This window comes from Ochotona curzoniae, unplaced genomic scaffold, assembly GCF_017591425.1.
Source record: "Ochotona curzoniae isolate NIBS_2020 unplaced genomic scaffold, NIBS_Ocur_1.0 contig_4502, whole genome shotgun sequence".
NCBI classification, from domain to species: domain Eukaryota; kingdom Metazoa; phylum Chordata; class Mammalia; order Lagomorpha; family Ochotonidae; genus Ochotona; species Ochotona curzoniae.
In genome coordinates this window covers 659,445-687,387 of record NW_024466308.1, presented here as the reverse complement: position 1 = coordinate 687,387, position 27,943 = coordinate 659,445, and the positions used below count along the sequence as shown (strand labels likewise).

Below are 27,943 nucleotides of genomic sequence, written 5' to 3'. Positions count from 1 at the left end.
TGTGTGGTGTGTGTGTGTGTGTGTGTGTGTGTGTCAGGGGCCTGCGAGAGCCACAGGCAGATGCCGGCCCCAAGGAAGTGTGTGTGTGTGTGTGTGTGTGTGTGTGTGTGTGTGTGTGTGTCAGGGGCCTGCGAGAGCCACAGGCAGATGCCGGCCCCAAGGAAGTGTGTGTGTGTGTGTGTGTGTGTCTGTGTGTGTGTGTGTGTGTGTGTGTGTGTGTGTGTGTGTGTGTCGGGGGCCTGCGAGAGCCCCTTCCCCACTAGGGGAGGGCGTCTTTGTGTTTGTTTACTCGCAGGTCTGTCGCGGGGGGCTGCTCTGACAAAGTGGGGGTCCCTGGATGGGGAGCCCTGCTAGGGTGGTCGCTGGGATCTGGGTACAGGACTGGGCCTGCTGGCCTCACACTGGGTTTGTGTGTGGGGTGCACGCAGGCAGGCGTGTGGCCGCTGGCTTTCACTGCCCAGGGCCCACACTCCCTGTGCCGCCAGCGGGGCCCGGGGAAGGCTTCTGCTTTGGACCCCCAGCCTGGGCACCTGAGAAGATGCCACGACAGTGGGCCGAGGCAGGGAGCAAGAGTGGGGTGGGGGTGGTCCAGTCACCCCTCTCCTCCCAGACTGGCTGTTCTGAGGAGAGCCGGTGGTCAGGTCCAGGTTCCAGAGGGTGCACTGGCCCTGCGCTGACACACAGCCTCTCAGATGGGAATGGGGTTCTAGAAACTTCAGGAAACTTCCTAGACACGTGTGTCACCCCCTCGTGCCAGAGTGGAGTGGGGGGCACGGAATCCCTCCCTCAGGGCAATTGCACTGGGCCTGAGCTGGGTAGAGTGACCGAGACGCGAGGCCCACCCTGCAGATTGCCAGCACGTGAGTACCCAGGAGCCCGCAGCCTTGATTTGGGGACAAGCCGTTGGTCAGAAGTCAGTGGTGACCTGGCCGACGGGTGATGATGCCGGTGCCCCCTACAGTCCTGGGTGGGGTGTCCTAAACCATGCAGCACCCCCAAACCCTCAAGAGAACAGCCTGGGATGGGGGTGGGGAGTGGGGTCTGCAGGCAGCAGGTGGGATGCCCTACGAAGCAGAGAAGACACGTGTGTGCCCGCGTGGGATGGTGCTGTGCCCACGTGGGAGACCCGGAAGAGGCTCCTGGCTCCAGATCGGCTCAGCTCCGGCCACTGCGGCCACTTGGGGAGTGAATCAGCGGATGGAAGATCTTTGTCTCTCCTTCTCTCTGTACATCTGCCTTTCCAGTAAAAATAAATAAATCCTGCTTTAAAAAAAAAAGGATCCTAGGAAAAAAAAAACACGCCCCGTGAGGCTAGGCCCTGGGTGGTCACTCTTGCGATGAGGGCCTGCACAGCCAGCCGTGCCCCCACTGCTGAACACGGTCCAGCAGGGATGCAGGGTGGGGAGGGAGAGACCCAAGGCAGGGCAGTGCCCCCAGCTGCATGGGCACTAGCTGGCCACACGTGTCAGCAGGCCTGCGAGCTGGAGCCGGCCCCTTCCTCTCTGCCCGGGGCACAGCGCAGGGCAGCAGGGACCCCCAACACCAGGGAGGAAACGTGTCCTCGGAGCGCCTTCCCTGGGGCCGCCACACCAGACCCACTCCAGGGCCGGACGCTCGCCAGAGCGGCCTAACCAGCAGCTCCCACGGCAAGCACTCCTCCCTTCCAGAATGTTCTGAGGGACTGAGCAAGACGCAGGTTGGGGGCCACTGACATGACACACCCTGTTGAGCTGCTGCGAAAGGCACTGGCCTGTGTCCTGGCTGGAGTGACTGGGCCCCTGCCTCCCATGTGGGAGATCCGGACAGGGTGCCTGACTCCTGGTCTCCGCCGACCTGGCCCAGTCCAGGCCACTGTAGCCATCTGGGGATTGAATGAGCCTTTCTCTCTTTGTAATTGTCTTGCAAATAAAGAGAAACGAGTCCCTTAGAGTCCTGCACACATGTGAGAAGCTGGAAGACAGTCCTGGCTCCTGGCTTCAGATCAGCTCAGCTCCAGCCACTGCAGCCACTCAGGGAGTGAACCAGCGGCTGAGATCTTCCTCTCTATCTCTCCCCTCCAGAAAATCTGATCTGCCTTCCTAATAAGAATAATAAATAAATCTAAAATTGCCCCCAGCCCGCCCACCGGCCATGCCCACAGGTCGCAGCCCCGCCCGCCAGCCCCGCCCCATGCTCCCTAGCCCCACGCAGGGCCGGGCATGGGGTTCTGCCTGTCCAGTGCATGAACGGGTGCATGTAGAGTGGACAGGCCCGGAGGACGCCCGCTGCACTCTCACCTCTTCGTCCTTGTACCACGATAGGGACTCGGCCGTCAGCACGAACCAGTACTCCTTGGAGCCGCCCTTCATCAGGCTGATGTTGTTAATGGTGAGCCAGCCTCTGCGGATGACCTGGTCCGGGGGAGCGAGGGCACGGGTCAGCGGGGCTCGGCCTGCATCCCCTAGCCCATCCCGTCTTCCCAACCACCACCACCCCAGCACAGCACCCAGCACCCTTGCCCCACAGCAGGCGGGAAGCCAGGGACCACACGGCATGGAGACACCTCTGTCCAAAGCCAGGAAGCCTGACTCCTCCTCGCCCCCGAGCCCAGCCAGCGGGAAACCATGGCAGAGTGCCCCGGCGGTGCAAGCTGGGGGCGAGGTGGGGGCGTGGTAGGTGACGGGAACGGGACAGGTGTGGTCAACACAGGGGCTGAAACGCAAGCTTGCTGGGTGTCAGGGCCACGCGTCGGGGGAGACGAGGTGCCCAGCCCAGGTCAGCAGCACACGGTGTCAGGCTGAGCTCCACATGGGCCCCTAGCCCGGCAGCTCTTGGTAACAGGCCTGTCGGCTGGGCTGGCAGCAAGACAGAACCCGGGCCCCCTGCCAGCTAAAAGCAGGCTCCCACACTCCTGGCCAGAGGGCTCCCTTCATCCGGGCCCGCGGGTCCCCAGGGCAGCTGGCTGGGGGAGTGACACTTGGAGCCGGGGGCTCAGGCAGGAATGAAAGGTGGGCTGCGTGGGGCACCCACGGGTGGAATAACGGGATGTACCCGTCAGGGGTTGGTTGGTCTGGGTAAGGCCATGGGCACCGGGGCTTCTCTGACCTGGAGCCCACAGACGGCTCTTCCTGTCTGCAGGAAGGCCCCTCGTGGCTCCAGGACCAGCCCAGGACCAACCCTGGAGGATCCAGGAGGAGGAAGAGGCCCCTGACTCTGGAGGCGTTACCAGCCCGGGCCAACAGGGGCTTCCACGGGCAGCCAAGGCAGGGGCACAGAGTAGGGAGGTCCAGTCTGGGCACCCGGCCAATGCCCTGTGGGGCGGGCACCCCAGTGAAGTCCCCTTTCAGTCAAGCCTGCCTGGCCCGGCCTGGTTCCCAGGGGGACAGAGCCAGCCTCCCCTCCAGCCCCGGGCGGGTAGTGCTGGCCGGGGCCGGACAGGGCACCCCACTCCCAAAAGCCAGGAGAGCAGAGGCTGCAGGTTAGGCATGGCATCCATCCCCACTGCCAGCAGGTGCCCTTCTCTGAGCTACCCACCCCCTACCCCGCTGCAGGGAAGTGAGTCAACCCCAAGGCGGGAAGCTGCAAGCTGTGAGTGGCAGACGCAGGCACCTATCAGACAGGAGGAAGTGCCCGAGGGGCCATGCCCAAGGGACTGGGCAGGGGAGGCGACAGAGGAGGCGGGCGAGGGGGTGGCAGGCTGGAAGTGGCATGGCTGGGATGCTGTGCCAGCCTGAGCTGTGCAGGCCAGCTAGGGGTGGGGGTTGGGAGGAGCCTAAGGACCAGGGGCCAAGGTCAAGTTAATTCATACTGGGGCCAGGCACAGTGTTCTGCAAGGTCTGGGGACAGAGGTGGCGCTAAGGAGCGAGGTGTGGACAGGGCTTGTGGGGTGCCCCGGCCCCGTCTCGGGTGGGAACTCGGTCAGCCCCTGCCTGAGTCCAGCTGGGCTCCACACAGGAGGGAGGGCATTACCTATGGCAGGGATGACCAGCACGGCTCTCCTTGGAGGGCCCCGTGCCCACTGACCATTGGGGCGGCCTGGGGCATGGCTGTGAGAACTCGGGGCCACACAGGCTAGTGCCAGGGGAAGGGGGCAGGCAGACAGGAGCTGGCTCATCCCTGTCTGTCCTGTTGGCATGGGGCAGGAGGACAGTGGCGCTCAGGAAGTGCTCGGGCTGGCTTATCAGTGGAGAACGCCAGGATTGAGTAGCTGTGTGCGCCACGGGCAGAGGGCGGGCAGAGAGGGCAGGGCGTCGGCCTGGACTGGCCACCGAGCCCAGAGCACGCCAGCGGGTGAGCAGCGTCTGCGTGAGGTCTACCCAGGGCGGGTCTCAGTGCGGGTCCTGGCACGGGCTTCCCAGCTCAGCGGGGTGATCAGCGCCTGTGTCCCGGCTGTTACTGGGGGGAGGACGGACAGGGGCGGGGGGACAGGGCCCCATGACTACGAGGGGCCAGGACATCTCGCTTCCGCACTAAGCAGGTACTTACCAAAATCTCCCCCTTTGAAAATGCAAGTTAGGGTTGCGGGGCAAATTAAGGAAGGGCAGGGCGGGGGGGACGAGTTGGAAAGACATGAGAGGACGGGGGGAGGGAAAAACAAAACAAAAAAAAGCAAGAAAAGCACAAAAATGGGAGAGGAGGGGACAGCAGAAGAAAAAAAATAATTACATGCTATTAATTATGTTCATGGTGTTAATACTGAATTCATTTCCATTCCCCAAAACAAAGCAACAACACATATCATTCCTAGGGCAAGCGCAAAAAAAGTAATTAAATAAATTAAACCAATCAGATAAAACCAGAAAAAAAAAAACCCAACGACAGAGGGCATGCAGGGTTACACCCTCCCCGTGGGGCTCCGTCTACAGCACCCGCCCCAGGGGGAGGGGGGATCTTGGCAGAGCTTTGGCAAAACAGGAAGGTGTCCTGGTAAGGGCCGGTCAAACGCACTAGGAAACCCCAGAAACTGGTGCTCAGGAGGCTGTGGGCACGGCGCTGGGCAGGGTGTCACCCAGCACCGGTCTGTGTGCCAGCCAGCAACGTGGCTGCCGGGGGCCCCACCCACAGCCCGACAGTCCACGGGGGATCGGGGACCTGGACAGGAGTGGTGCTGGGAGCTGGGGGTGTGCTGAAGTGGCCTGCGGGAGGCAGGGACAGCTGCGGGCAGGGCTGTCCCTCTCCGGGGCTCCGTGGTCCCCCGACTGGCCCGCTCCCCCGCCCCTCCCCCGGGGTGTGCAGGGCTGGGCTACCTGGTTGGGGATGGCCCGCTTTTTGTTCAGCTGTGTGCTCCGCTGCTGGGCGCTGGAACAGAAGGAGGAAGAGAGAAAGCGGAGCATATGTGAATACACAGACGTGCTGGGAGCAAGAGGCCTGGGCAGCCCGCACGGGGCCTCCTGCCCTGGAAGGGGACAGCGGCAGAGCGCTGGTGCCCCTGGCATGCAAGAGCGGCCCGGGGAACAGCTGGAGGTGCGTGGGAGCCCAGGTCTGGGGCCTGCTCTCACTTCTACAAAGCCATGGATCTTGGGGTGTCTGAGGGGGAGCGGCAAGTCCCACGTGCCTGGGAGGGAACCCGCACACAGGAGGCCTGGGAGATGGCCAGGGATCCAGGCCACACGGTTGCGCTCACGCCCCGGGCTCACAGCTGCCTAATGCTCCCCATGGCCCCACACGTACCCAGCCTACTCCCCCGTCTGCACGGGGAGCCCCAAGAGCCCCTTGCAGTGTCAGCCCTCCTAGGATTTAAGCACCCAGTTTTCTTATCTTACTGCAGGAGTTGGTTCTTTCTTTCTTTTTAAATTATTATTATTTTTTATTTCAAGATTTGTTTTGATTGGAAAGGCAGATTTGCACGGAGAGGAAGAGAGACAGAAAGATTATGTATCTAATCTGCTGATTCACTCCCCAAGTTGCTGCAACGGCTGGAGCCGAGCCGATCTGAAGCCAGGAACCAGGAGCCTCCTTCTTCTGGGTCGCCCACACGGGTACAGGGTCCCAAGGCTGTGGGCCGTCCTCCACTGCTTTCCCAGGCCACAGGCAGGGAGCTGGGTGGGAAGCAAGGCCGCTGGGACACAAATCAGAGCCCATATGGGATGCTGATGCTTGAAGGGCAAGGATTAGCCAGGTGAGCCATGGTGCCAGGCCCTCTTTGTAAACCTCAGTCCTTTACTGCTCCAGCCTCTGGGGCTTTGCCTTCAAGTTGGCTGCTGGCTAAGGCAGAACATGTGCGTGTGTATAAGGAAGTGGGCTTCTCTCGCAGATACCCACAGCTGCGGTGGCCCCTCGCCTTGCCTGAACCTCCAATTGCATGGTTCCAGTTCCTGTCCTTGCCTGCAAGAGATGCCGCAGGAGACTGGCCTGGTGTGTGCCTAGGTCAGCACCCCCTTGCTGGGGCTCCCACTAACTGCTTCCTGGTCTTCCAGGCCCATCTGCCAAGCTCAGGGGGTCCCTGGCCTGCCCTCCAGCTGACTCCTCCCAGGAAGTGCTCCGATATCTTTGGGGGCCCCCCCGAGGAACTCCTCCCCCTGGCTGGCCCCATACCGCCAGGCCAGGCCCTACGCACACACAGCAGGCAATACCCACCCGGTGACCAGCTGCTCAGCATAGTAACAGCTGGGGGAGGAAGGGAGGCCCAGGGGTCCAGAGCCAAGAGTAGAGAGACCAAAGGAAAAACAAGAGAGAGTGTGAGAAGGAACTGTGGCTGAAGTGAGAGAAGCAGAGAGGTCAGGGTGGGCGAGAGGGGCGGCCTGGTGCAAGGGACCAGCACTCTCGGCCGCGCCCCCGGGGCACCTTGTGCAGGGCCCGCCCAGGCCAGGCTCGGGGAGGGCGGCTCCCGACGGCGCCTCGGCTCGGCTGCCTGCTTGTTCCCTATCTCACCGGCCACGGGCACGCGTGGCTCACTCCTCTGCCCACCGTCAGGTGCATGGACACATGCTGTTTCCAGCCTCAAGGCCAAGGGCCCAGGACTGCCCCAGGCCCCTCCCCAACCCCAGCCCGGAGTGTTGCACAGCCAGGACTGCACCCCGAGCCCCCGAAGCCCGGCTGGCACAGTCCCTGCCACAGAATGCCACAGAATGGTGGCCTGGCAGCATCTGGCTAGAAAAGTCAGAAGAGGGGGAGGCTTCTGGAACAATCTGGGTTGTGGCCAAGCTCACCAGGGTGGTGCCCTGGGCCTCTAGTGTTAACCTCGTGTCCGTATTCCACCTGAGTCAGGACTCCTGGCTCTGGCCCCACGACAGGGTGCCATGGCAGGTGGCAGCACTAATTCTAGAATGGATGGCTGGAGGCCAGGGAGACGTCCCCAACCCGCCCTGCTGCCCTGGTCCAGGCAAGGCAAGTCTGGGAGACGCTGGACGGTGGCCAGCTACTGCCCTAGCCCTGCCCTCCCCATGGGACAAGGACCTACCCCTCACCCTGCAGAAGGCACGCTCGCTGGGGAACAGGGACGGGGGCCACCGGCTGTGCCCTTTAGCCACCCTCTGCCTCCCAGGGTGGGGTGGACTTGGCTCTAAGGGCCCAACTGCTGCCCCCCACCAGCCGCTGTCCCCAAGAGTACGTACTTGGCAAATCCAATGAAGTCTTCGTGGTTCGTGTTAATGTATGACTGCTCGATGTCAATGAGAAGAAGAATCTAGAAGAACCGGGGTGGGGGGGCACCATGAGTGCGCAGGGGGTCAGAGGAGGCAGGGCCTGAGACGCCCCAGACCCACCAGCAGGGAGAGCCCGGACCCGCACGGCTCCCCCGACCCCCCGGGACTGGCGCCCGGGCTAAGTGGCTCCTGCTGCAAGGTGATGGAGGCTCGAGGGCGAAGGGTGTGGGCAATGCCAGGAAGTGAGCAGCATCCGGGCACGCGGACGCCTTCTGGATTTAAACTCGAAGCAGCAGCAATGTAGGGCTGGATAAGTAAGCATGCCCAATGCACACACAGCAAAAATACTATACAAATAAAGTGGGAACAAAGCGTCTAACGGGCACAACTGCAGACGCTTACAGACGTGACAGTCCGAAAAAGTTTAAGGAAATAACAAGTCCATCCATGATGAAAAAATCACGCATGGCTTCCTAAGTCTGGTGGGTAAACGACAAAAACGCCCGGCTCTGTCAAAGCCCACTTTCCACAATATTTTCAATTTTCATCTATTGTTCATTTGAAAGGCAAAGAGACTGTTCACTCCGCACATACGGGGTCAGCCAGGGCCCAGGGCCCAGTTCCAAATCCCCACCCTTGCTGAGACCCAGCTCCCCGCCCCCGGCCTACAATGCCATTCCAGAGCGCACTGGAAAACCAGAGGCCGTGACATGGCAACAGGTGACAACTAAGCCGTGCTACACTCATGTCTCTTCTGTTATTGCCACAGTTACCCCCTCCCCCAGTTACATGTACCCCCATTGGACACACATGTGGGCGCACACACCGGGTCCCGGATGAGGCCAGGCCTCGCAGCTCCTCCCTGCCAGGGCTGCCCAGGCAGTGGTGCACCACGGCCTGAGGCCACTGCTTACAACGGGCCAAGTGGCTGGCAGCCCCAATAGGCTCCCGCTGGCCAGCCCGGCCCCCGGCAATGCCTGCCAGTGCTCAGACAGAAAACGGGGCTGTGACTGGGGCCCTGCGTGGCTCTCGTGATATGCTGGCACCCCGGGCGGTACCGTGAGGGGGCCATGGCAGGCCTGGGGGGATCTGGGGGGCGGTCTCCAGGTCGTGCAGGCAGTGAGCTCAAGGGGCTGGCACCCCAACTAGAAACTGGGACCCCATGGGCTGTGGTAATGGGGCCCCATGGGAAGGCTCCTGGGTGGCTGGGGACTCTGCCGTAGGAAGGAGCCCCCTTCCTGGGCCTAGCTGCTGTGGGTGTTTGGGGAGTGAAGCAGCAGGAGGTTCCCTCCATAGGCCTGCTTCTCTCGCAGGGTTTCCCCTGCCCCACTAGGCTCATTCTCTCCTGGGGCCCTGCTGGCTCACTGCCTGAGTGTGTATACCAGGTGTGTTCACCACAGCTCAACTGGCTAATCCTCCCATGTGGATGCAGGTTCTAATCCCGGCTGCCCCACTTCCCATCCAGCTCCCTGCCTGTGGCCTGGGAAAGCAGTGGAGGACGGCCCACAGCCTCGGGACCCTGCACCCGCGTGGGAGACCCGGGAGAGCTCCTGGCTTCAGATCAGCTCAGTTCCAGCTGTTGTGACCACGTAGGGAGTGAACCAGCAGGAGGAGGATCTTTCTCTCTGAATCTCCCTGTTTCTGTAAATGTGCTTTTCCAATAAAAAATAACCAAACAAAAAAAGAATTGGAAATCCACAATGGCATGTGGCTTACAAAGCAGCCAGCCATTGGTCCACACGACCCACTGTGTGGACAGCCCACGCGTGTCCTGCCGAGTGCCCACATGCTGCAGGGGCCCGGCTGAAGACCTGGCACGGTTGGGTAAGGGGGCCGTGGCAGCCAGGCCCTGGAGACGGAGGGGTCGACCACCAGTGGCCCCCGCCTGCGAGTTCTGGGTCCTGGGATGGTGGGGGCTCGAGGCAGCTGCCCGCACTGGCGATGGTGCACAATCACGCCGTACCTGGTCCTTGGTCCTGCCCTCACGCTCCCGGATGTAGGTGGTCACGATGCGCTCCGTCTCCTCTCGCAGCCGGGGATAGGAGCTCAGCTGGGGAGGACAGGCGGGGGCCGTGTTGGCGAGTGGCCGTGGCCCCCAGGAGTAATGCGATCACAAGAGCGGGAAGGCCGAGCGTGCAGAGCGGTGCAGCAGGGTGGGGTGGTGGTTAGGGGATGTGGGGAGGCGTGGCGTGGGGAGCGAGTGGCAGAAGGGCCACCGAGTCCTCACCCCACTCTTCTCAGAAGGGCAGGATGGTGAGGAGACGGTGGGCTGAGCGAGTAAGGGGACAGGCTGTCCCTGGCAGGTGCCAGCGGTCAGAGGTGGCTGAGCCAAGCGAGCAGCGCTGCCACCCATGGGCCCTTGGTACCCGCTGCCCATCCAGCCCTGGGCGGCCATGGGGACTCCACGGGCTGCTGCCAGGGTGGTGAACAGAGCATTGCATGTGATGGAGGGGATGGGCCCTAGGCCACTGTCCCCTTTCTGCAGGACACACGCCTGAGATGTTGGTGCTTTGGGGGTGGCCGGGAGACTTGCTTCTCCAAGGGCCCCAAGAGTGCACAGAGCACAGGAACAGTCTCCTGGCAACGTCCAAGTCAGGGCCAGCTCCAGCCCCAAGGGGGTGCGAGTGAGATGTCAGGGGACAGAACTGAGACAGCCCCTGAGTGACAAGGGGTCTGCCGGGTGGGGCAGGCTCGGGGTGGGCAGAGGGGAGCCAGGCTACGCATGAGCTGCTGGGCAGTGGGTGGCAGGGAGCCCGTTACCTTCTCGGCACACTTTTTAATGACCGTGGCCAGCTCTGAGACCACGAGGTCCACACACTTCAAACTGGGCTCTCTGAGTTTGACAATCTGTTTTTTCACGATGGCCTCAAAGGCCATGTCGGGGGTGAAGAGGCCCGTCCTGGCCACGTGCAGGAGGGCAGGCCGAGGCAGAGGCGGCCAGGGACAGCGCAGGCCACACACATACACAGGGGTCGGGAGACAGGCAGAGAGACACGGATGGGGGCAGAGAGAAGGAGAGAGGGAGGGAGAGAGAAAGACGAATCAGCTGGTTAGTGCGTGTGCCCAGGAGCCTGGCCCGCATTTGCCCCGGACGCTGCTTGGGACCCCTGAGTGAGGCCTGGGGTCTTCCCGTCTGGGCCGATGGGTGGCAGGACGAGCCTGGCGCAGCCCCTCCACGGTGCAGTGGGGTGTACATCATCCCCCGTTCCCGTTTCCCAAGCCAAGTAGCTTAAGAAGCAAATGTGGGCTTTTCCAGACGGGAGAGCAGAGGCCTCAGCCGGAAGTCCTGCTAGCCCCGCGTGCTGTGCAAGCACAGGGGACCCGGGGCAGGGGGAGCGCCACTGCTGGTGAGCCAAGGCAGGGGTGGGGTGGGCTGTCGGAAGCCGGCCCTCCCAAGCGGGCGCAGGCCTCTGCATCCTGCCGGTTGGAGGCAGCACCCAGGGCTTGTGGAACTAGCTGACTGGCAGTGCCAGGCAAGGCCCCTGAGAACTCACTTGCAGGGCTGGCATTCACGGTCTCCCTCCACCAGCCGTGGGGCACACACAGTGGTTGCACCCTGGGGAGGCCCGAGGAGGCAGCCAGGGGAGATTCGGGGCATGGCGATGGCACTGGTAGTGGCCAGGCCTCCAGCAGTTGATGCAAGGCGGGGTGGGGGAGGGAAGGGGGAGAAAGGGGGGGGGGTCCCTCTCCGCTTCCCAAGATTGAGCAAAGCAACAGCCAGAAGCCGCAGATCCATCAGACACATGCTGGGCTGGGGATCAGGCTCCCAGGGAGAGCTGCCCGCTTGCTCGTGCGGCCTGGAGGGCCTGCAGGGCGGAGCCCGGCCTGGGGAGGCGCGGGGTGCGGGCGGCATCGGGACTGGGAGCCTGGTGCCGACGCCCGGTGGCAGCAGCCCCGAGGGTGCAGTACCTTACTGGTACACTGCCTAACGGTATTGATTAGCTCCTGGATAACCAGGTCGACACATTTGAGGCAGGGCTCTTTCAGCTTCACCACCTGCTTTTTCACAATGGCCTCGAACGCCAAGTCCGGCGTGAAAAGCCCGGTCCTGGAGCACCCGGGCCGCGGGGAGAGGGCGGAGAGAGACAGGAGTGTCAGTGACCAGGGACATGCTGTGCAGGGCCTCGGGCCGCTGCCCACAGGGGGGCTGGGGACCCCCCGCCCCCGCCCCGCCCGGGATGGACTGAGGAGGGGACCTCACAGGCCCGCGGGAGGCGTGTGCAGAGGGCACACAGCTGTGTGTTCCCGGATCCTGGGTCAGCCACAGCAGGGCGGGCAAGGAGCAGGGCCAGCGGCTGGGCAGGAGCCCTGGGCCAAGGGGAACCACTGCGGGGGCTCCGCTAAGGCCCCGTGACGGGGTCCCCCAGACCGGCAGGAAGGGCCCTCGTGGCCGCTCTCCCCGTGGGACACACCTGACTCCATGGATGTTCTTGATGGCATAGCTAATCTCCCGTCTTAAGTCCTTCTCGTCAAACTCCATCTGCGAAGGCACAAGGCAGACACGCGCACGCAGGGGTGTGGGGGGTCGGGCGCTATCTTCTATGCGTGGTTTCCACTAAAACGTTAACCCCTTGCTTCGGCACCGACACTATAAGACCAACAACCTTCCTGCTTGGTTGGACTTGAAGCCAGTGCTCACCCTATGTGGTTCCCGCCAATGTACCTTTAGAAACCTCCAACCACCTGGCACCCAGCCGTTCCGTGTTCTGAACTGCGTCCCGACTACACCCGACTTTTCCTCAATACTGTGAAATCAGGCCCAGTGGGATGGCCGTCACGCAGCCCAGCAGCTGCGGGGGACAGTTAGGGGCCGTGTGCGGCATGGCAGTGCCCCTGTCAGACTGACCACTATGCGAGCTGGGGCCCTGTGTCTGCGTCAGGAGGTGGCCACCATCTTATCTCCGAAGTGTGAGCTCTGTGACGCCTGTGTGACGGTGCAGTCCCGGGCAGCCCTGCTGCGTGTGTGTGTGTGTGTGTGTTGGGGGGCTCTGGGCTTGCTGTCTGCAATGGTGTGGCCCCGGCAGGAGCTGGCCAGGGGTGCTGTGTGTGTGTGTGTGTGTGTGTGTGTGTGTTGGGGGGCTCTGGGCTTGCTGTCTGCAATGGTGTGGCCCCGGCAGGAGCTGGCCGGGGGTGCTGTGTGTGTGTGTGTGTTGGGGAGCTCTGGGCAGGAGCTGGCCGGGGGTGCTGTGTGTGTGTGTGTGTTGGGGGGCTCTGGGCTTGCTGTCTGCAATGGTGTGGCCCCGGCAGGAGCTGGCCAGGGGTGCTGGCACGGCCTGTGGGCAATCGCTGCGGATCTTTTTCCTGGAGGACTGGGGGTGGGGAAGGGCGGGCACTGGTGCATACCGCGCCTGCACACAGCAGATGAGACACTGCTCGGGGCGCCCGCAGTCCAGGGCCAAGCCCCACATAAGTTTTTTATTTTTTTCTTTTTAAAGATTTATTTATTTATTGCAAAGTCAGATATACAGAGAGCAGGAGAGACAGAGAGGAAGATCTTCCATCTGTTGGTTCACTTCTCAAGTGGCTGCAATGGCCAGAGCTGTGCTAATCCAAAGCCAGGAACCAGGAGCCTCTTGCAGGTCTCCCAAGCAGGTGCAGGGTCCCAAGGCTGTGGGCTGTCCTCCACTGCTTTCCCAGGCCACAGGCAGGGAGCTGGATGGGAAGTGGAGCTGCTGCTGGGATTAGAACCGGCGCCCATATGGGATCCTGGTGCGTTCAGGTTAAGGACTTTAGCCACTAGGCCACACCACTGGGCCCTCCACATAGGTTCAAGTCCAGGCTCCACTTCCCATGACTCCCCACGAGGCAGCCCCAGGTGACACTTCACACGGGTGACCGGCCGGGGTCTGCAGTTCCTGGCTCCGGCAGGCACGGGCAGGGGGCGGGTGTGGGAGGGAAGGCTCAGTCAGTCCTCCTTTCCAATAAAACCAAACGTTGTCAAATCAAAACCAAATCCCTTCCACCCTGAGCACTCGGAGAGGACTCTGCATTCTGTATCCACGCTAATGTGCTCATGGCAAAACATCCTGTAAGAGGGCCTGGTGCCATGTCTCAGTGGCTAAATCCTCGCCTTGCCAGTGCACCAGGATCCCATCTGGGCGCTGGTTCTAATCCCGGCAGCCCCATTTCCCATCCAGCTCCCTGCCTGTGGCCTGGGAAAGCAGTGGAGGACGGCCCAAAGCCTGGGGAACCTGCACCCGCGGGGGAGACCCAGAAGAGGCTCCTGGCTCCTGGCTTCGGATCAGCTTAGCTCCAGCCATTGCCGCCCCTTGGGCAGTGAACCAGTGGATAGAAGATCTTCCTCTCTGTGTTTCCTTTCTTTGTGTATCTGACTTTCCAATAAAAATAAAATAAACCTTAAAAACTATTTGCTCGTAACTTCCACACGCCCTCCTGCGCCCTTGAACTGTGCTCAGGGGCACAGCATGTGTGCTCCCGGGAGCTGCGGGCCTGGGACGGGGCGGGCCATGGGAGCCGCTCCGCTCCTCCACGGGCCTGGGTTGGGGCGGGCCACGGGAGCTGCGGGCCTCTCACCTTCACTAGCTCGAAGGGGAAGCGCTCGTGGAAGATGCGGTTGATGCGGGCGCCGCCCGAGAGTTCTAGCGTGTCCACCTGGTCTCCCGAGCCCTCGATTCTCTTCTCAAAGTCCACCCCGAACTGCTGTACCATCCTAGAGGCCAGGAGACAGCGGCATCAAGGAGGGGCGGCACCTCCCACACGCGCTTTCAGAGTCACGTTCCAGTGCCCTCACTTTGTGGGCACCAGCCTGCCAGGGCCCCGTGGGGGTGGGCTGAGGGGCACGGGAGGGCAGGACGTACTGCAGCAGGGCCTTGGTTTTGCGCGTGGGGTCGTCGGGCCGGAAGTTCTTGTACTCCTCCACCTCCTTCTCCAGCGACAGCAGCTGGCTCTGCAGCTTGCTGCGCAGCGCCGGCAGCGACTCCCGGATGTGGTTGGTCAGTTGCTGCCGGAGAGAGAGAGCAGCGGTGAGGGGGAGGGCGGGCGGCCATGGGGCCAGTCACCCCAGGCGGGAGCCAGAAGCCACTCAGGCTCGCGCCGGCCTGCGGAGGGCGCTGGGCAGACAGGTCCCGCCGGCCAGGGCGGGTGGGCACCCAGCTCCTGACCCAGATGGGGGATTTCTCCCGAGGGCCAGGGCCCCGAAGGGCCTGTGAGCCGCGGATGGTGATGTGTGCACAGCGCAGGGACAACGGGCCCTGCAAGGATGGCTGCATCTCACCCCAGAGGTGGTACAAACGTGGCAGCCACGGGGAAGGAGCCTGCTCTGCTTTTGAACTTGGAGCGTGGCAGGGGGAATGAAAGGCAGAGAGGAGGGAGACGGGAGTGGGAGGCAGGAGGGAGGGTGTACGCGTGAGGGGACCCCCTGTGAGCCCTGGCTGAGAGACCTGGGGGGCAAGCCCACGACTGGGCCCGCTGAATTCGACACGCACTAGCCCTGGGGTGCACGACGTTTTTATCCCCCATTATCACAAAAGACAAGGAGGCTAAGACAAAAACTCAGAAGCCAGCCAAGAAGCCAGCACACCGACAACGATCACGCCACGCGGGCCTGAGGTCATCCAGTCTCCCACGCAGTCGGACACAGGGGCTGCGGCGTGGCCCGCGGCCCCACTGTGGGAGTGGCGGGTCTGACGGCCCTGTGGCTGCGTGGAGCACGACAGCGGCTCGCTGTGGCCATGGTCGGGGACCCCAGCCTAGCAAGCTGCCGGGCCCTGGGGAACTTGGGGGCTGCTCCTGCGCAGGCTGCGGAAGGCCATGGGCAAGTTCACTTCCTCTCCCGCCTCCTCCCAGCCACCCGGGCCTGACCAGCTTCCGGCCCCTACCAACACCCACTTCCCGTCTGTTCTTGGTGGAGATTTCTGCCCAGGCCCCGGCTGCCCATGCCTGGCTCTGCCTTCTTTCTCTTGCAATCCCTGTTCCTGCCTGCCCCTTCCGGGAGGCCCCAGGGCTTTGCATGACGGAGGGGGCGCTCTCGCCCGAGGTTCTGCCATCCCCTTGGAAGCTGCCAGACTGGGGGCCCGCCTCACTCACTGGGCAGACCAGACAGGGTGGCTCCCATGGCCGCGGATGGACTACAAGTACCGAGCCGCTGTGAGAGCGACTCCTCAGGCCAGGTGAACAGGACGGGGCCCAGGACACGAGCACAGGGACAAAGAGGAAGGGGGATGTGGCCAGGTGGGAGGAACAAGTGGGGGACCCCCCAGGCTGATGGCTACAAGGCAACTCTGGCAGGACAACGGGGCTAAGCAGGCAGCAGGGGCCACGGGCGGCACTGCCCACGTCCTCCTGGAGTCTCGGGAGTGGGGGCCACAGGTGGCATTTCCCACGTCCTCCTGGAGTCTCGGGAAGGGGGGGCCATGAGCGGCACTGCCCACATCCTCCTGGAGTCTCGGGAGTGGGGGCCACGGGGGCGGGGGCCATGGGTGGCTCTTCCCACATCCTCCTGGAGTCTTGGGACTGGGGGGCCACTGGTGGCGTGCTCGGGACGCAGCCTGCAAACCTGCAAACCTGCACCCCACATCCTGGTTCCCAGTGCCAGCTTCCAGCCAAGGCACATCCTGGCTGACAGCAGGGACGGCTCAAGGACCTGGGGGGCCCTGCCTCCTACAGAGCAGATCTGGACTGGGTTCCAGACCCCCCAGTGTCCATCTGGCCTGGCCCTGGCTTTTCGGAAGTGTTTGCATGTCTGGAAGCCATCAGTAAGGACATGAGACAGGGACGCTCCATTGCCCTGTCCATGGTCCAGGACCTCAGGCTCAGGGGCCGGCCTGGGCTGGGGGCCCTCCAGGCTTTAACCCAGGCCCCCGTGGTGACAGCCCCAGGGAGGTCCTCCAGGCTCCAGTCCTGCACCCCACCTCCCCTGTGGCCTCTGCCGCCCACACTCACCTGGTTCAGGGTCTTCTGCAGGTGCGGCGTGCCCATGCGGTCCGCCATGTGCCGGTAGGCGGGGTGGGACAGGAAGAACTTCCGCTCAGCCGCCAGCGCCGCCCGGATGTCCTTCTTGCCTTCAATGTCCTTCTGGCTGCGGTTCACCACACCGATGTAGCCTGTAGGGAGACAGAGCGAGGGCCAGGGGGGCGGTGTCTGTGTCAGGCAGGCCGAGGGGCCTGGGCGCCCATGCACCCAGCACTGTGGCGCAGCAGGTGAAGCCAGCACTGGAGCGCTGCTGGTTCAAGTCCCAGCTACTCCACTTCCCAGCCAGCTCTCTACTAATAGGACTGGGAAAGTAACGGATAAACAGCCCAAGTGCTTGGGGCCCTGCCACCCCCATGGGAGGCCCGGGGGGAGTTCGGAGCTCCTCCTGGCCCATCTTCAGCCACTGCAGCCACTGGGGAGTGACCTTCCAAATAAACGACAGCAGCCCGCACACACCTCTCCTCAGAGGCAGCAGCTTGTTCTCCAGCACGTCCCTGGCATCAGTGCCCTCGTCCATGAGGTCCAGCTTGGTGATGACGCCAATGGTGCGCAGACCTGTGTGGGTCCGGGGGTCAGGGTGCGCTGGGGAGGGGCTTGGCGGCGGCCACAGACCCAGCTCCCTGCGCTCCGGGAGAATAAACTTGGCACGCGGCAGTGGCCCCCTGCAGGTCCCTCCAGGGCCCCCCGGTTATCAGTGGAGGCTTGGGGCTCGCCCCCAGGCCCCGGGACGCACACAGTCCCCGCGTGACACCCACACCCACAGTCACTTCTCACCAGGGTGGCCGAGAGTCCACTTGGGACATTCTCCCGTTCCTCCCGCTGCATGCCACCGAAACCACGGACAAGCTCGCAGAAAATGCCACCCATGTCAGGGCCAGCACAGTGGCATTACAGGCCAATCATCTAGCCCTGGCGCCAGCATGCCTTGTGGGCACTGGTTCAAGTCCTGGCTGCTCCGCTGCCAGTGAGGCCGCCTGCTGACGTGCCTGGGAGGGCAGCTCATCTCCCGCTTGAGCCAGCTGCCTGGCCCCGGGCAGTCTACGGAGAAAGCCTCCAGCGCTCTCGCTGGCTCCACAGGCTGACAAGTTCAAGGGTGCAGAATTCCCAGCAGGGCATGGGCTTGCAGCAGCCCTACCAGGGTGCCTGGCTTCTTCCCAGTGCCCCTACACTGCCCCGGCAAGATGGGCAGCAGCACGTGGCCCGACACCCCAGGGCACGCCAGCAGGCGCCTCGCGCTGCTCTCCCGGGCCAGGGTCTTACCCTGGGGGTCCACCTCCTTGGCCAGTTTCAGGGCGTCTGAGTTGGCCAGGTCCATGTTGGCGGGCGTGACGGCCAAGATGAGGCTGCTCTCGCGGCTGATGAACTGCAGGATCATCTCCCGGATCTGGTACTCGATGTCCGGGGGCTGGTCCCCCACGGGCACCTTGGTGATCCCAGGGAGGTCGATCAGGGTCAAGTTCAGCACTGAGAAGCCACAGGGAGAGGCCGTCAGAGCCCTACTCCTGTCCCCTGTCCTGGGGCCGCGCCTGTCCTGCAGAGCCCTCCCCTGACTCTACGAGGACATGGGCGTTGGCAGGCTGCAGCGGATCCAGTGCAGCTGCTGGGGAGCCCAGAGGTGATGGTGCTGAGCGTTCGGCTGCCTGGCAACACAGGCTCCAGGCCGGGGCTGCTCTGCTTCCCGCGCGGCTGCCTGCTACGGCGCCTGGGACTGTGGGCCTGGACTGGGTAGATCAGCCCTGGGTTGTCGGGCTCCTTTGGGGTAGTGAACCAGTAGATGATACTTCCTGCCTTTCAAATAATTCCGTCTTAAAGAGAAAGGTGGGAAGACCCTTCCATGACATGCGGGGTGTGGGGGGAGGCGGGGAGAAGGACGTTGAAGGGTGGGAGGGAGAGTCGTGGAGCCCCCCACCTTGCATCCCCCTGTCCCTGCGCAGCCTACCGTGCGGCGAGTAGACCCGCAGGTTGATGGGCACCGGGGAGATGCCTTTGTTGGTGCCCGTGACCCTATCGGTCTCCGCTTCGATCTCCTGCCGGACCTCATCGAAGTCTGTAAACTTTTTGGACTTGCAGTGCAAAAACTCTGCATACTCTGTGGAGGGAAGGGCGAGGCGGGCAGTGAGGGGCGGGGGCGGCGGGCAGTGAGGGGCAGCGGGCAGTGAGGGGCGGGGGCGGCGGGCGCGCATCGTGCACGCGCCAGCAGCGGACGGGGGCTGCCTGTCTCACTCTCCGCCCAGGGTCACATGCGGATCCTACACCGTCACTGGCAGAGCGCAAAGGGGGACCAGCCACCCCGACGTCTGTGGTCGGCTCACCCCTGGCCTGCCTGGATCGCAGGGATGTGGCCAGGCTCGGGCGTCAGAAGCACCCCGGGATTTCAAAGGCTTTGCGACTGTGGGACAGACACACGCACATGCGCACATGCATACAGGAGCATCCCGCGAGAACGCCCGACTGAACTAAGAGAAACACTTCTCAGTCCTTGTGGAATTGCAGTCTAAGCCCCTGAGGGCGTCGCGCCGGGCTGCCAGACCGGAGTTGTCACCTCCTCTTTGATGACAACTTCCCCGTGCACGCAACGAGCTCTCTGGAGACCCGAGTGTGAACCCCGGACGCAACGCCCGGAGGACCCTGCGGTGACACCGCCGTGTGAGGTCCCCGCTGGCGCGGGCTCAGACCCGTCCTGATATGGGGTGCAGGCGCTGTGGCGCTGCGGGGCCCCTTGGGACCCCCCACACCCTGCCTAGAGCACTGGGGAGAATCCCTGTTCAGATCCAGCTCCCTGCTAACGCTCCGGGCGTGGGATGGAGCGAAGCTGCTTCCAGCGCGTGCCTGCGTGCGGGTTTGTTTCAATCCATCGCTTCCTCCTTAGACACATGTTTTCTGAGTTTTTCCTCTTGGGGCTTAAAAAAACGCTCACAACCAAATGAACTCGGCTTGTAATTTCATTTCCTTGCACGCGCTCCGAGACCGCGGCCAGCTCACAGCGCAGAGGGACCCGCACAGCACAGGGCTCCGTCACGCACCGGCCCAGTGCGGGGGGCCAGCGCCTTCCATCTTCCCGAGCCCCTCCCTGTTCCTCCTTCCAAGGTCCACAGCCCTGCTGTTGGCACCAGAATCGGTTCGGCCATTCCATGGGGCTCCCCACCTGGACCCCCAGTCGCTCAGAAGCACTGCTTTCCGGGCAGCACCTCGCGAGGGGGAGGACGAGCCGCGGGACATCGACACGGCATTGGGGAGGCCGCCCGAGCGCTACTGACGCTCCAATCAGTAAACGTGGTGGGTCTTTCTGTTTCGTTTTCAAGCAGGGGCTGGTGTCGTGGTACAGCTACCACCTGTGACGCCAACGGCATCCCTGTTCAGAGCACTGGTTCAAGCCCCGGCTGCTCCACTTGCCACCCAGCTCCCTGCATACACACGTGGTGAAGCAGCGGAGGACGGCCCAGGCGCTTGGGGCCTGGCCAGCCATGTGGGAGACCCTGGCCCTGGCTCTTATGGCCATTTGGGGAATAAACCAGCCGCTAGAATCTCTCTCTGCCTTTGGAAATAAATAAATAAACAGCACACGATTCCAGAATCACACAGAGCTCAGCAGACCTGTGTGAGCACGCATGCGCTGGGCTTGTACTGTGAACTCTGCAGGGGGGACCCAGAGGCGCAGCCGCCCCACCCACCCCTGTTCTGGCAGCAACACCCACAAGAAGTCACGCTGACTAGGTGGCCTGAGAAGTCCCAACCCAGTGACAGCAAGACACTCATGCTGCCATGCGCGTGGTCTGGGCACGCCTGGACCCTCCTGCCAGTGGTCAGGCTTGGACAGCCCTAGGGGCGTGGCCGCAGGCCCGTCACTGCAGCCCAAGGGGCTATGGCCGGCGGGCGATGCCCTCAACAGATCAGCTCTCAACTTAACTGACCTGTGGAGGTCAGCTGCCTGGCCTTCCGGGACGGGCTCCAGGGCACGGGACGGGCTCAGATCAGACATGGCAGCCAGCCCCGGCACAGGCCGGGATGGAAGGTAGGGACGCTCAGCAGCCACGGAAGGCCCCGGGGTCAGCTCCTCCAGCTCTGCCCTTGCTATCAGCCACCCCAGTTCCCAAGGACGGGCAGCCACGCTCCAGCCCGTCACAGGGTTGGGAGGAACACTGCCGGCAGCGGCCACTAAAAGCGGAACAGCAGTCTCCCAGCTCCCAGCTCAACCAGGAGCCTGACTCAGTTCCCTCCCGGCCCCCGAGAGAAGTGGGGGGCGGAACGTGCTCACGGGGCCAGGTCAAAGTCCCCTGCCTGCCAACGGCAAGGGGCAGCAAGGCAGGGTCTGGGCGAGCACCTGACGCTGGCCAGGTGCACAAGGAGGCGCCGTGCCGCCTTGCTGCCACCCCAGCATCAGGGATGCCAAGGATACAGGAGGGAGCCCAGATAAAGCTCTCACAAATCACACCGTGCCCCCTCCCCGCCCACCGCCTCTGTTCCCTGACTCCTCACGGCACTTATCAGCACCCTGACATCCGGGGAGCGTTAATTACATACCTGCTGCCTGCCTACACCACGCACACATCACAATGTCATCTCACCAGGGCAGGGGCCTGGCCCGTCTGCCTGGCTGACTGCTGAGGCCTCGGGGCATCCGCTCCTGCGAGTCACTGGGCTGTGGCTGGCCGCCTGCCTGCCCAGTCAGCACAGCCTGTGGTGGGGGAGCGGGGCCGGGACAGCCCCCAGACAGGAGGGTACTCTCCCTAGGTGGCCACCGCAGCCCGAGGCACAGGCTAGGACTGCGTGGGCAGCCAAAGGTCAGCCAACCGGGCCTGGAGAGGGCACAGGTGAAGCAAAGGTCAGACCCCGAGACACCCCACACAGGCCAGCAGGTGGCAGGGACGGTCCAGGGGTGGCAAGCCACAGCTCTTTCCCAGGAGTGGTTAGGGTCCCCGCAGGCAGGCTCCCCCCGCCCCCTTCCGGCCCCTTTGTACCAGGCTCCTGGGCTCAGGGTCAATGCCAGGAACAAGAAGCTTCGCGGAGGGGGCTGCGGGAAGCGACCGCAGCGTTCCGCATCAGAGGGGCTGGGTATCCCGCTTGGGAACAAACTCACTGCTAACGTGCCTGGGATGGCAGAAGCAGGTGCCCGAGGCTGGGCTCCTTGCCACCCATGGGAGCCTCAGGGAGAATTCCAGGCTGCCGGCTCTGCCCCAGCTGCTGCAGTCATTCTGGGAACTCTAATTCTCAAATACGCCTTTTTTTTCCCCTTGGGCCACCCTCCGCTTTCTCCCAGGTCCAGCAGCACAGGGCTAGCTCAGAAGTGGAGCAGCCGGGACTTGAGCTGGCATTCCTATGGGACACCAGCTTTGCAGGCACTGTCTTCAACACTGAGCCACACGCTGTCCCAGTTTGAAACGAGTAAGTGAGGGGATGCGGGGATGAATGGATGAACCACTAGATGGCAACCGCCAAGTCTGGGCCTCCCTCAGCACTGACCCCTCGGTGGCTCCCACTGCCCCCCAGTGCCTGCCACAGCCTTCACCAGGCCCCCTACCACATGCACGCCCACTTCCTTCCCTGATGGCTCTTAGGGCACAGCTGCCAGGCCAATCCCACCGCACTGCAGCCTTCCGCCTGCCTCCTGCCGCCTCTCCAGTGTCACAAGGGGACGAGTCTCCTGCCTTTCTTCCCCTCCCCTCCCCCTCCAACACTGTTGACACTGATGTCCCCAGGTTGGGCCGTCCTCCACTGCTTTCCCAGGCCACAGGCAGGGAGCTAAATGGGAAGTGGGGTTGCCGGGATTAGAACTGGCGCCCATATAGGTTCCTGGCGCGTGTAAGGCAAGGACTTTAGCCACTAGGCTACCATGCTGGGCCTGATGTTGGCTTCCTCTTAGAGACTGGAAGCCTGAGGCCTGGCCACTGTAGGAGTCAGGTGCATTGGAAAGGCCCTGTGGCAGAGCAGGTGACAGCCGTGGTGAGGTCGCCCTGCATGGGCTCGGCGTTGTGGCGCAGTGGGTTAAGTCACGGCCTACGGCACCCAACACCCCATGTCAGCAGTCCATTCGAACTCCGGCTGCTCCCTGCTCATGCCCTGCCCCCGGGGAAGCAACAGCAGATGCGCCCACGTGTGACCCAGACAAACCCGGTGGCCATTGGGGAAGCGAACCACCGGACAGATCTCTAACCCCATGTCTCTGACTCTGTCCCCCGACACCCGTTAACACTGCCTTTCCAGTCAATCAAAACATTGACACCCAGAAAAGGTAGATGCTGGAGGGCTGCCTGTACCCCCACCGTGAGCCCTGACCCCCGCCTTCCTGCTAACACGCATCTGAAGAGGCGACGGGGGATGGTGTGGGCCCTTGGGTCCCAGCCCGGGGCTCCTGGCTCCTGGCTGCAGCCTGCTGTGGGCACTGAGAGAGTGAATCAGTGTGGAAGTGCTCAGTCTCTCTGGCCCTCAACTCAAAAGCCAAAACCCAAGCAGAGGTGCTCAGCCGCCAGGGCCTGGGCTCGCGGCAAGGCCGGGGGTGGGGGTCCAGTGGGCTGTGCCCCTCCCTGACTGACTGCCCAGGCTCCCAGGGTCTCCGGGCCCCCAGGCCTCCTGGAGCCTGCAGTCTGAGGTCATCTTTAAACGGAGCCGTTCAGGCACGCTTCGCTCACGGCGGGTGCAGAGAGGCCAGCCCCGCTGCCCCGGCCCCCAACCGTGGCCGGGTGGTGAGGGAGACGGCTGGCCTGAGCAGGGATGGCCAACCCGGCCTCCTGCGGCAGCGCTGTCCACGGGACACACACGCCAACTCACTTCCCTTCGCCACAGGGCGCCCCGACTCCTGCAGCCGGGGCAATGCTCAGGGGATCCCTGAACCCCCCAGGGTGGCATGCGCAGGGCCCCGCCACCCTGCAATGTGGCACCAAGCCACCCTCTCTGACTCTGGCTGCCCGGCCCCTCTCCTTGAGGCTCAGCTGAGCTGGCCCCACTGTCCCCCTTCTTCCCCTTGGGCCCCTGGACCACGGCAGACCCCGAGCCTGGCACACCAACCCACAGCCCTGTCACTTCCCGTCTCGGCCCAACCACAGTGGCTACATCTGCCAGCCCCACTGGGCTGGGCACTTGGCAGAAACAGGAAGGACGAAGGCTACTGTCGTGTGTGGGACACGGGGACGGGCCCTCCGTTCCCTCCCCCAGCCCAACAGGACCCAACTGCTGCCTCTGCCAGCCTCCACCATTCCCAGCACCCGCCCCTTTTCTCCTAGACACAGGGGCGTTGTGACCTAAGGCCAGGTACAAGGCTGGGTTGTACTAATGATCCTGTGCACATGCGCGCGCGCGCACACACACACACACACAGAGACACACACACAGACACACACACACAGACACACACACACAGACACACACACACAGATACAGAGAGACACACACAGAGACAGACACATACACACACACAGACACAGACACACACACAGACACACACACACACAGAGACAGACACATACACACACACAGACACAGACACACACACACACACACAGAGAGACACACACACACAGACACACACACACAGATACAGAGAGACACACAGAGACAGACACATACACACACACAGACACACACACAGAGAGACAGACACATACACACACAGACACACACACACAGATACAGAGAGACACACACAGAGACAGACACATACACACACACAGAGACAGACACACACACACAGACACACAGATACAGACACACACACAGACACACACACAGATACAGACACACACTCACACACAGATACAGACACACACACAGACAGACACACACACAGAGACAGACACACACAGAGACAGACACACACAGAGACACACACAGAGACACACACACAGACAGACACACACAGATACAGAGAGACACACACAGACAGACACATACACACACACAGACACAGACACAGAGAGACAGACACATACACACACAGACACACACACACAGATACAGAGAGACACACACAGAGACAGACACATACACACACACAGACACAGACACACACACAGACACACACACACACAGAGACAGACACACACACACAGACACACAGATACAGACACACACACAGAGACAGACACAGAGACACACACACAGACACACACACAGACAGACACACACAGACACACAGATACAGACACACACACAGAGACAGACACACACAGAGACACACACACAGACACACACACAGACAGACACACACACAGATACAGACACACTCACACACAGATACAGACACACACAGACACACAGATACAGACACACACACAGACATACACAGAGACATACACACACAGACACACACACACACAGAGACAGACATACACACACAGATACAGACCCACATACACACAGACACACACACACAGAGACATACACACACACACAAGCAGGAGGTGGCGCCAGGCCAACCTGCCGGCATCCCTCACTGTGGTGTGAGCGGTGGGAGGACCAGGCCGCCTAGGGGAGGAGCCCAGGGAACCGGGCTCAGCCTCCACTTCCTGGTTCCAGCAGCCAGCAGCAGATAGCTGTGGGGCAACCAGCCTGGGGCAACTGCAGGGGGATTCTTCCTTCTGCGAGGGGCTGGGCAGGAGGAAGTTGTCCACCTCTACACGCCGAGGACCCTGGGGTGGAGGTGTGTTCACCCAGCCGTGTCTCAACTTCCCTACACACGTGACCTGGCGCCCCCGCCTCCCCACCCCTTCCGTGGCACACCCAGCCCTGCCACGTCCCGGTCGCAGCCCGCAGGGCCTGCCAGCTGTTGCCGCCACCATACCTGTCCTGGAGAAGATGAGCTGCAGGATGAGCGGCCTGCGGGTGACGATCCCTGAGCCCCGGGGAAGGAAGTCCCTGCGAAGGAGCAAAGGGGACCAGCGGTTACTCACGCCGGCCGGGTGGGGCACCTCACCCGTGGAGGGCGCTGCTGTCTGGTCATGCAGACGACCTTGGCAGACACCGCCACCCTCCCCTCCACGCTGGGTCCCGGGGTTTGCTGTCACCCCCAGACCAAAAACGGAAGGTTGCGTCTCCTACGTGTTTTTTTTTTTAAGATTTATTTTTTTTTTATTGGAAAGACAGATATATGACAGAGAAAGATCTTCCATCCATTGATTCACTCCCCAAGGGGCTGCAACAGCCAGAGCTGAGCTGATCTGAAGCCAGGAGCCAGGAGCCTCCTGCAGGTCTCCCACGCGGGAGCAGGGTCCCAAGGCTGTGGGCCGTCCTCCACTGCTTTCCCAGGCCACAGGCAGGGAGCTGGGTGGGAAGTGGGGCAGCTGGGACACGAACCAGCACCCATATGGGATGCTGGAGCGACCATGCTGGCCCCTGGCCACCAGTTCCCCAGTGCACTCAGTCCGGAGCCCTGCCACCTCAGGTTCAGCCTACAGCGAGGAAGGGCCAGCTGCTTTCCACCTGCACAGCCTGGTCGCTAGCCAAACAGCAGGTCACTGTGCACGCAGCAGTCACCTCTGTGCCTGGCCGTTCAGACGGCCCAGGCCACGGTGTGTATGGACTGTATGCCATGTCGTAGAAGGGGCATGGGCATGGGTGGGTATGGACCCTGCACCCCCAGGTCCCAAGGGACCAGTGAAGGTAAAGCACCTGTGGAGTGGGTTAGCAGCACCATACAGGGGCCAGCACGTGCTGGTTTCCCACAAGGGCACCGGTTCTAATCCCCGCTGCTCCACTTCCCACCCAGCTCCCTGCCTGTGGCCTGGGAAAGCAGTGAAGGACGGCCCAAAGCATTGGGACCCTGCACCCGTGTGGGAGACCCAGGAGAGGCTCCTGGCTCCTGCTTTGGATCGGCTCAGCTCTGGCTATTGTGACCGCTGGCTTTAGCCTGGGCCACATGTCCCAATGCCCGGGATTTAGTGCGCTTCAGGATGGATGCGGGCACTCCGCGACAGCTCTGTGGGTGCTGGGGCTGTACATGTTCCAGAAGCAGTGTTCACAGGACAGGCGCCCTCCCGAGACCCACGCCCTCATTTCTCCGGCTGAGTCATGGCATGAACTTGAACTCCAGCAGGCAGAACTCGTACCCTGTGATAGGAATCGGGCAGTGCGGGGAGGGGAAGTGTTTGAAACGGCAGGCGGGCACTTCCCGGGATGTGTACACAGGTGGCGGTCTCGTAGGGTGTACGTTATGTTTATGAAACAAAACAAAAGCCAAGCTATATTTGTAACAGTTGCTGGATTCCACATATCAAGGTGAAATCCTGAAAAAAAGTCACGGTCCGGGTCCGAGGAAGCCCAAGAAGGGACGCCGGTCGACCCAGACGGCAAGGCCAACCCTGCAGCATCGCCTGTCCCGGATCAGGTGCCTGGCCGAGTCTCCCAGCTCCAGCACCTGGCCGAGTCTCCCAGCTCCAGCGCCTGGCCGAGTCTCCCAGCTCCAGCGCCTGGCCGAGTCTCCCAGCTCCAGCGCCTGGCCGAGTCTCCCAGCTCCAGCGCCTGGCCGAGTCTCCCAGCTCCAGCGCCTGGCCGAGTCTCCCAGCTCCAGCGCCTGGCCGAGTCTCCCAGCTCCAGCACCTGGCCGAGTCGCCCAGCTCCAGCGCCTGGCCGAGTCTCCCAGCGTCCAGCTGCCTGCAGACCCCGGCTGGGGGCGGCCTGCCCCGGCTCCAGCACCCGAGTGCCCCCGCCCCCCCATGGGGAGACCTGGGTTGAACCGGCGGGCGGCGGTGCCCTCTCACGTCATTGAACTTTGCCCAAGGAATCCTGGCGATCCAGTTAAGCATTTCCACACAGGAAAAGCTCGGATCTCAGGATCTGAGACGGGTGGTGGCGGCGTGGAAGGAACGACGAGTTCAACAAATTATGGCCCAGTCGCGCCACCTGGCAAGCCACCGGACAACAAAGAAAGGGGCTTTTATCTCTCCACATGGGACTTCCTTCTGGGCGTACAGAAGTCAGAGGAAAACAAAAATGTGTGTAAGAATGTGCTTTGTGACAAAAGGAAACTCAAAAAAAAAAAACAAAAAACAAACCCAAACTGGGCGGGTTTGCTGTCCATGGCAGACAAGCCCTCGGGACGCGGGAGCTAGGGGGTGTAAGAGCTGCGGGGACGGTGCCGCCAGCACGCAGAGCCACGTGCTTCCAACACGATCCTTTCCGAGCTTTTACCTGCAAAGGCCAGTTTCCCCGCGACCCTTTGGCAGCAGCCTCGCCGGCAGGCTGCGCACCACTTAAAGAACAAGCACAAGGAGCTGGAACCTTCCCCCGGCCTGTCCCCTCAGACCCCGGGGACGGCTGTGTGGGCTCCATTTTACAGGCGCTCACTCTGCAGGCAGAGGGGTCTGGGTCAAGGTCACGCGACAGCGGCGGTCCTGTGGTCCAAGCTCTGAGAACCACGGGTGCTGGCGTGCCCTGTCCGCCTGAGTGCCAGGCACCGTGGGGACAATGGTGCCGCCTCAGCCGCCAGCAGCGTCCAGCACAGGCCCAGAGCTCAGGGAGAC

The 27,943-nt window shown here is 62.5% G+C and overlaps 1 protein-coding gene across 13 annotated transcripts in view; it reads right to left on the bottom strand.

Moving 5' to 3' along the window:
* DNM2 (dynamin 2) overlaps positions 1-27,943 on the bottom strand; it is a 53,197-nt gene that overhangs the window by 8,216 nt on the left and 17,038 nt on the right. For 3 of the 13 annotated variants that reach the window (XM_040986307.1, XM_040986317.1, XM_040986309.1), the window contains exons 2-15: positions 25,267-25,340; positions 18,433-18,582; positions 17,754-17,957; positions 16,950-17,048; positions 16,464-16,624; positions 14,381-14,523; positions 14,097-14,232; positions 11,975-12,042; positions 11,472-11,610; positions 9,526-9,612; positions 7,533-7,603; positions 5,226-5,277; positions 4,465-4,476; positions 2,277-2,390 (exon numbers count right to left, since the gene is read on the bottom strand). In XM_040986307.1, the coding sequence (XP_040842241.1) occupies positions 2,277-2,390; positions 4,465-4,476; positions 5,226-5,277; positions 7,533-7,603; positions 9,526-9,612; positions 11,472-11,610; positions 11,975-12,042; positions 14,097-14,232; positions 14,381-14,523; positions 16,464-16,624; positions 16,950-17,048; positions 17,754-17,957; positions 18,433-18,582; positions 25,267-25,340 (1,510 nt within the window). Of the gene's footprint in view, positions 1-2,276; positions 2,391-3,283; positions 3,320-4,464; positions 4,477-5,225; positions 5,278-7,532; positions 7,604-9,525; positions 9,613-10,322; positions 10,462-11,471; positions 11,611-11,974; positions 12,043-14,096; positions 14,233-14,380; positions 14,524-16,463; positions 16,625-16,949; positions 17,049-17,753; positions 17,958-18,432; positions 18,583-25,266; positions 25,341-27,943 lie in introns of all 13 variants that reach the window. The other 10 variants (XM_040986308.1, XM_040986310.1, XM_040986318.1 and 7 more) reach the window with 4 other exon arrangements.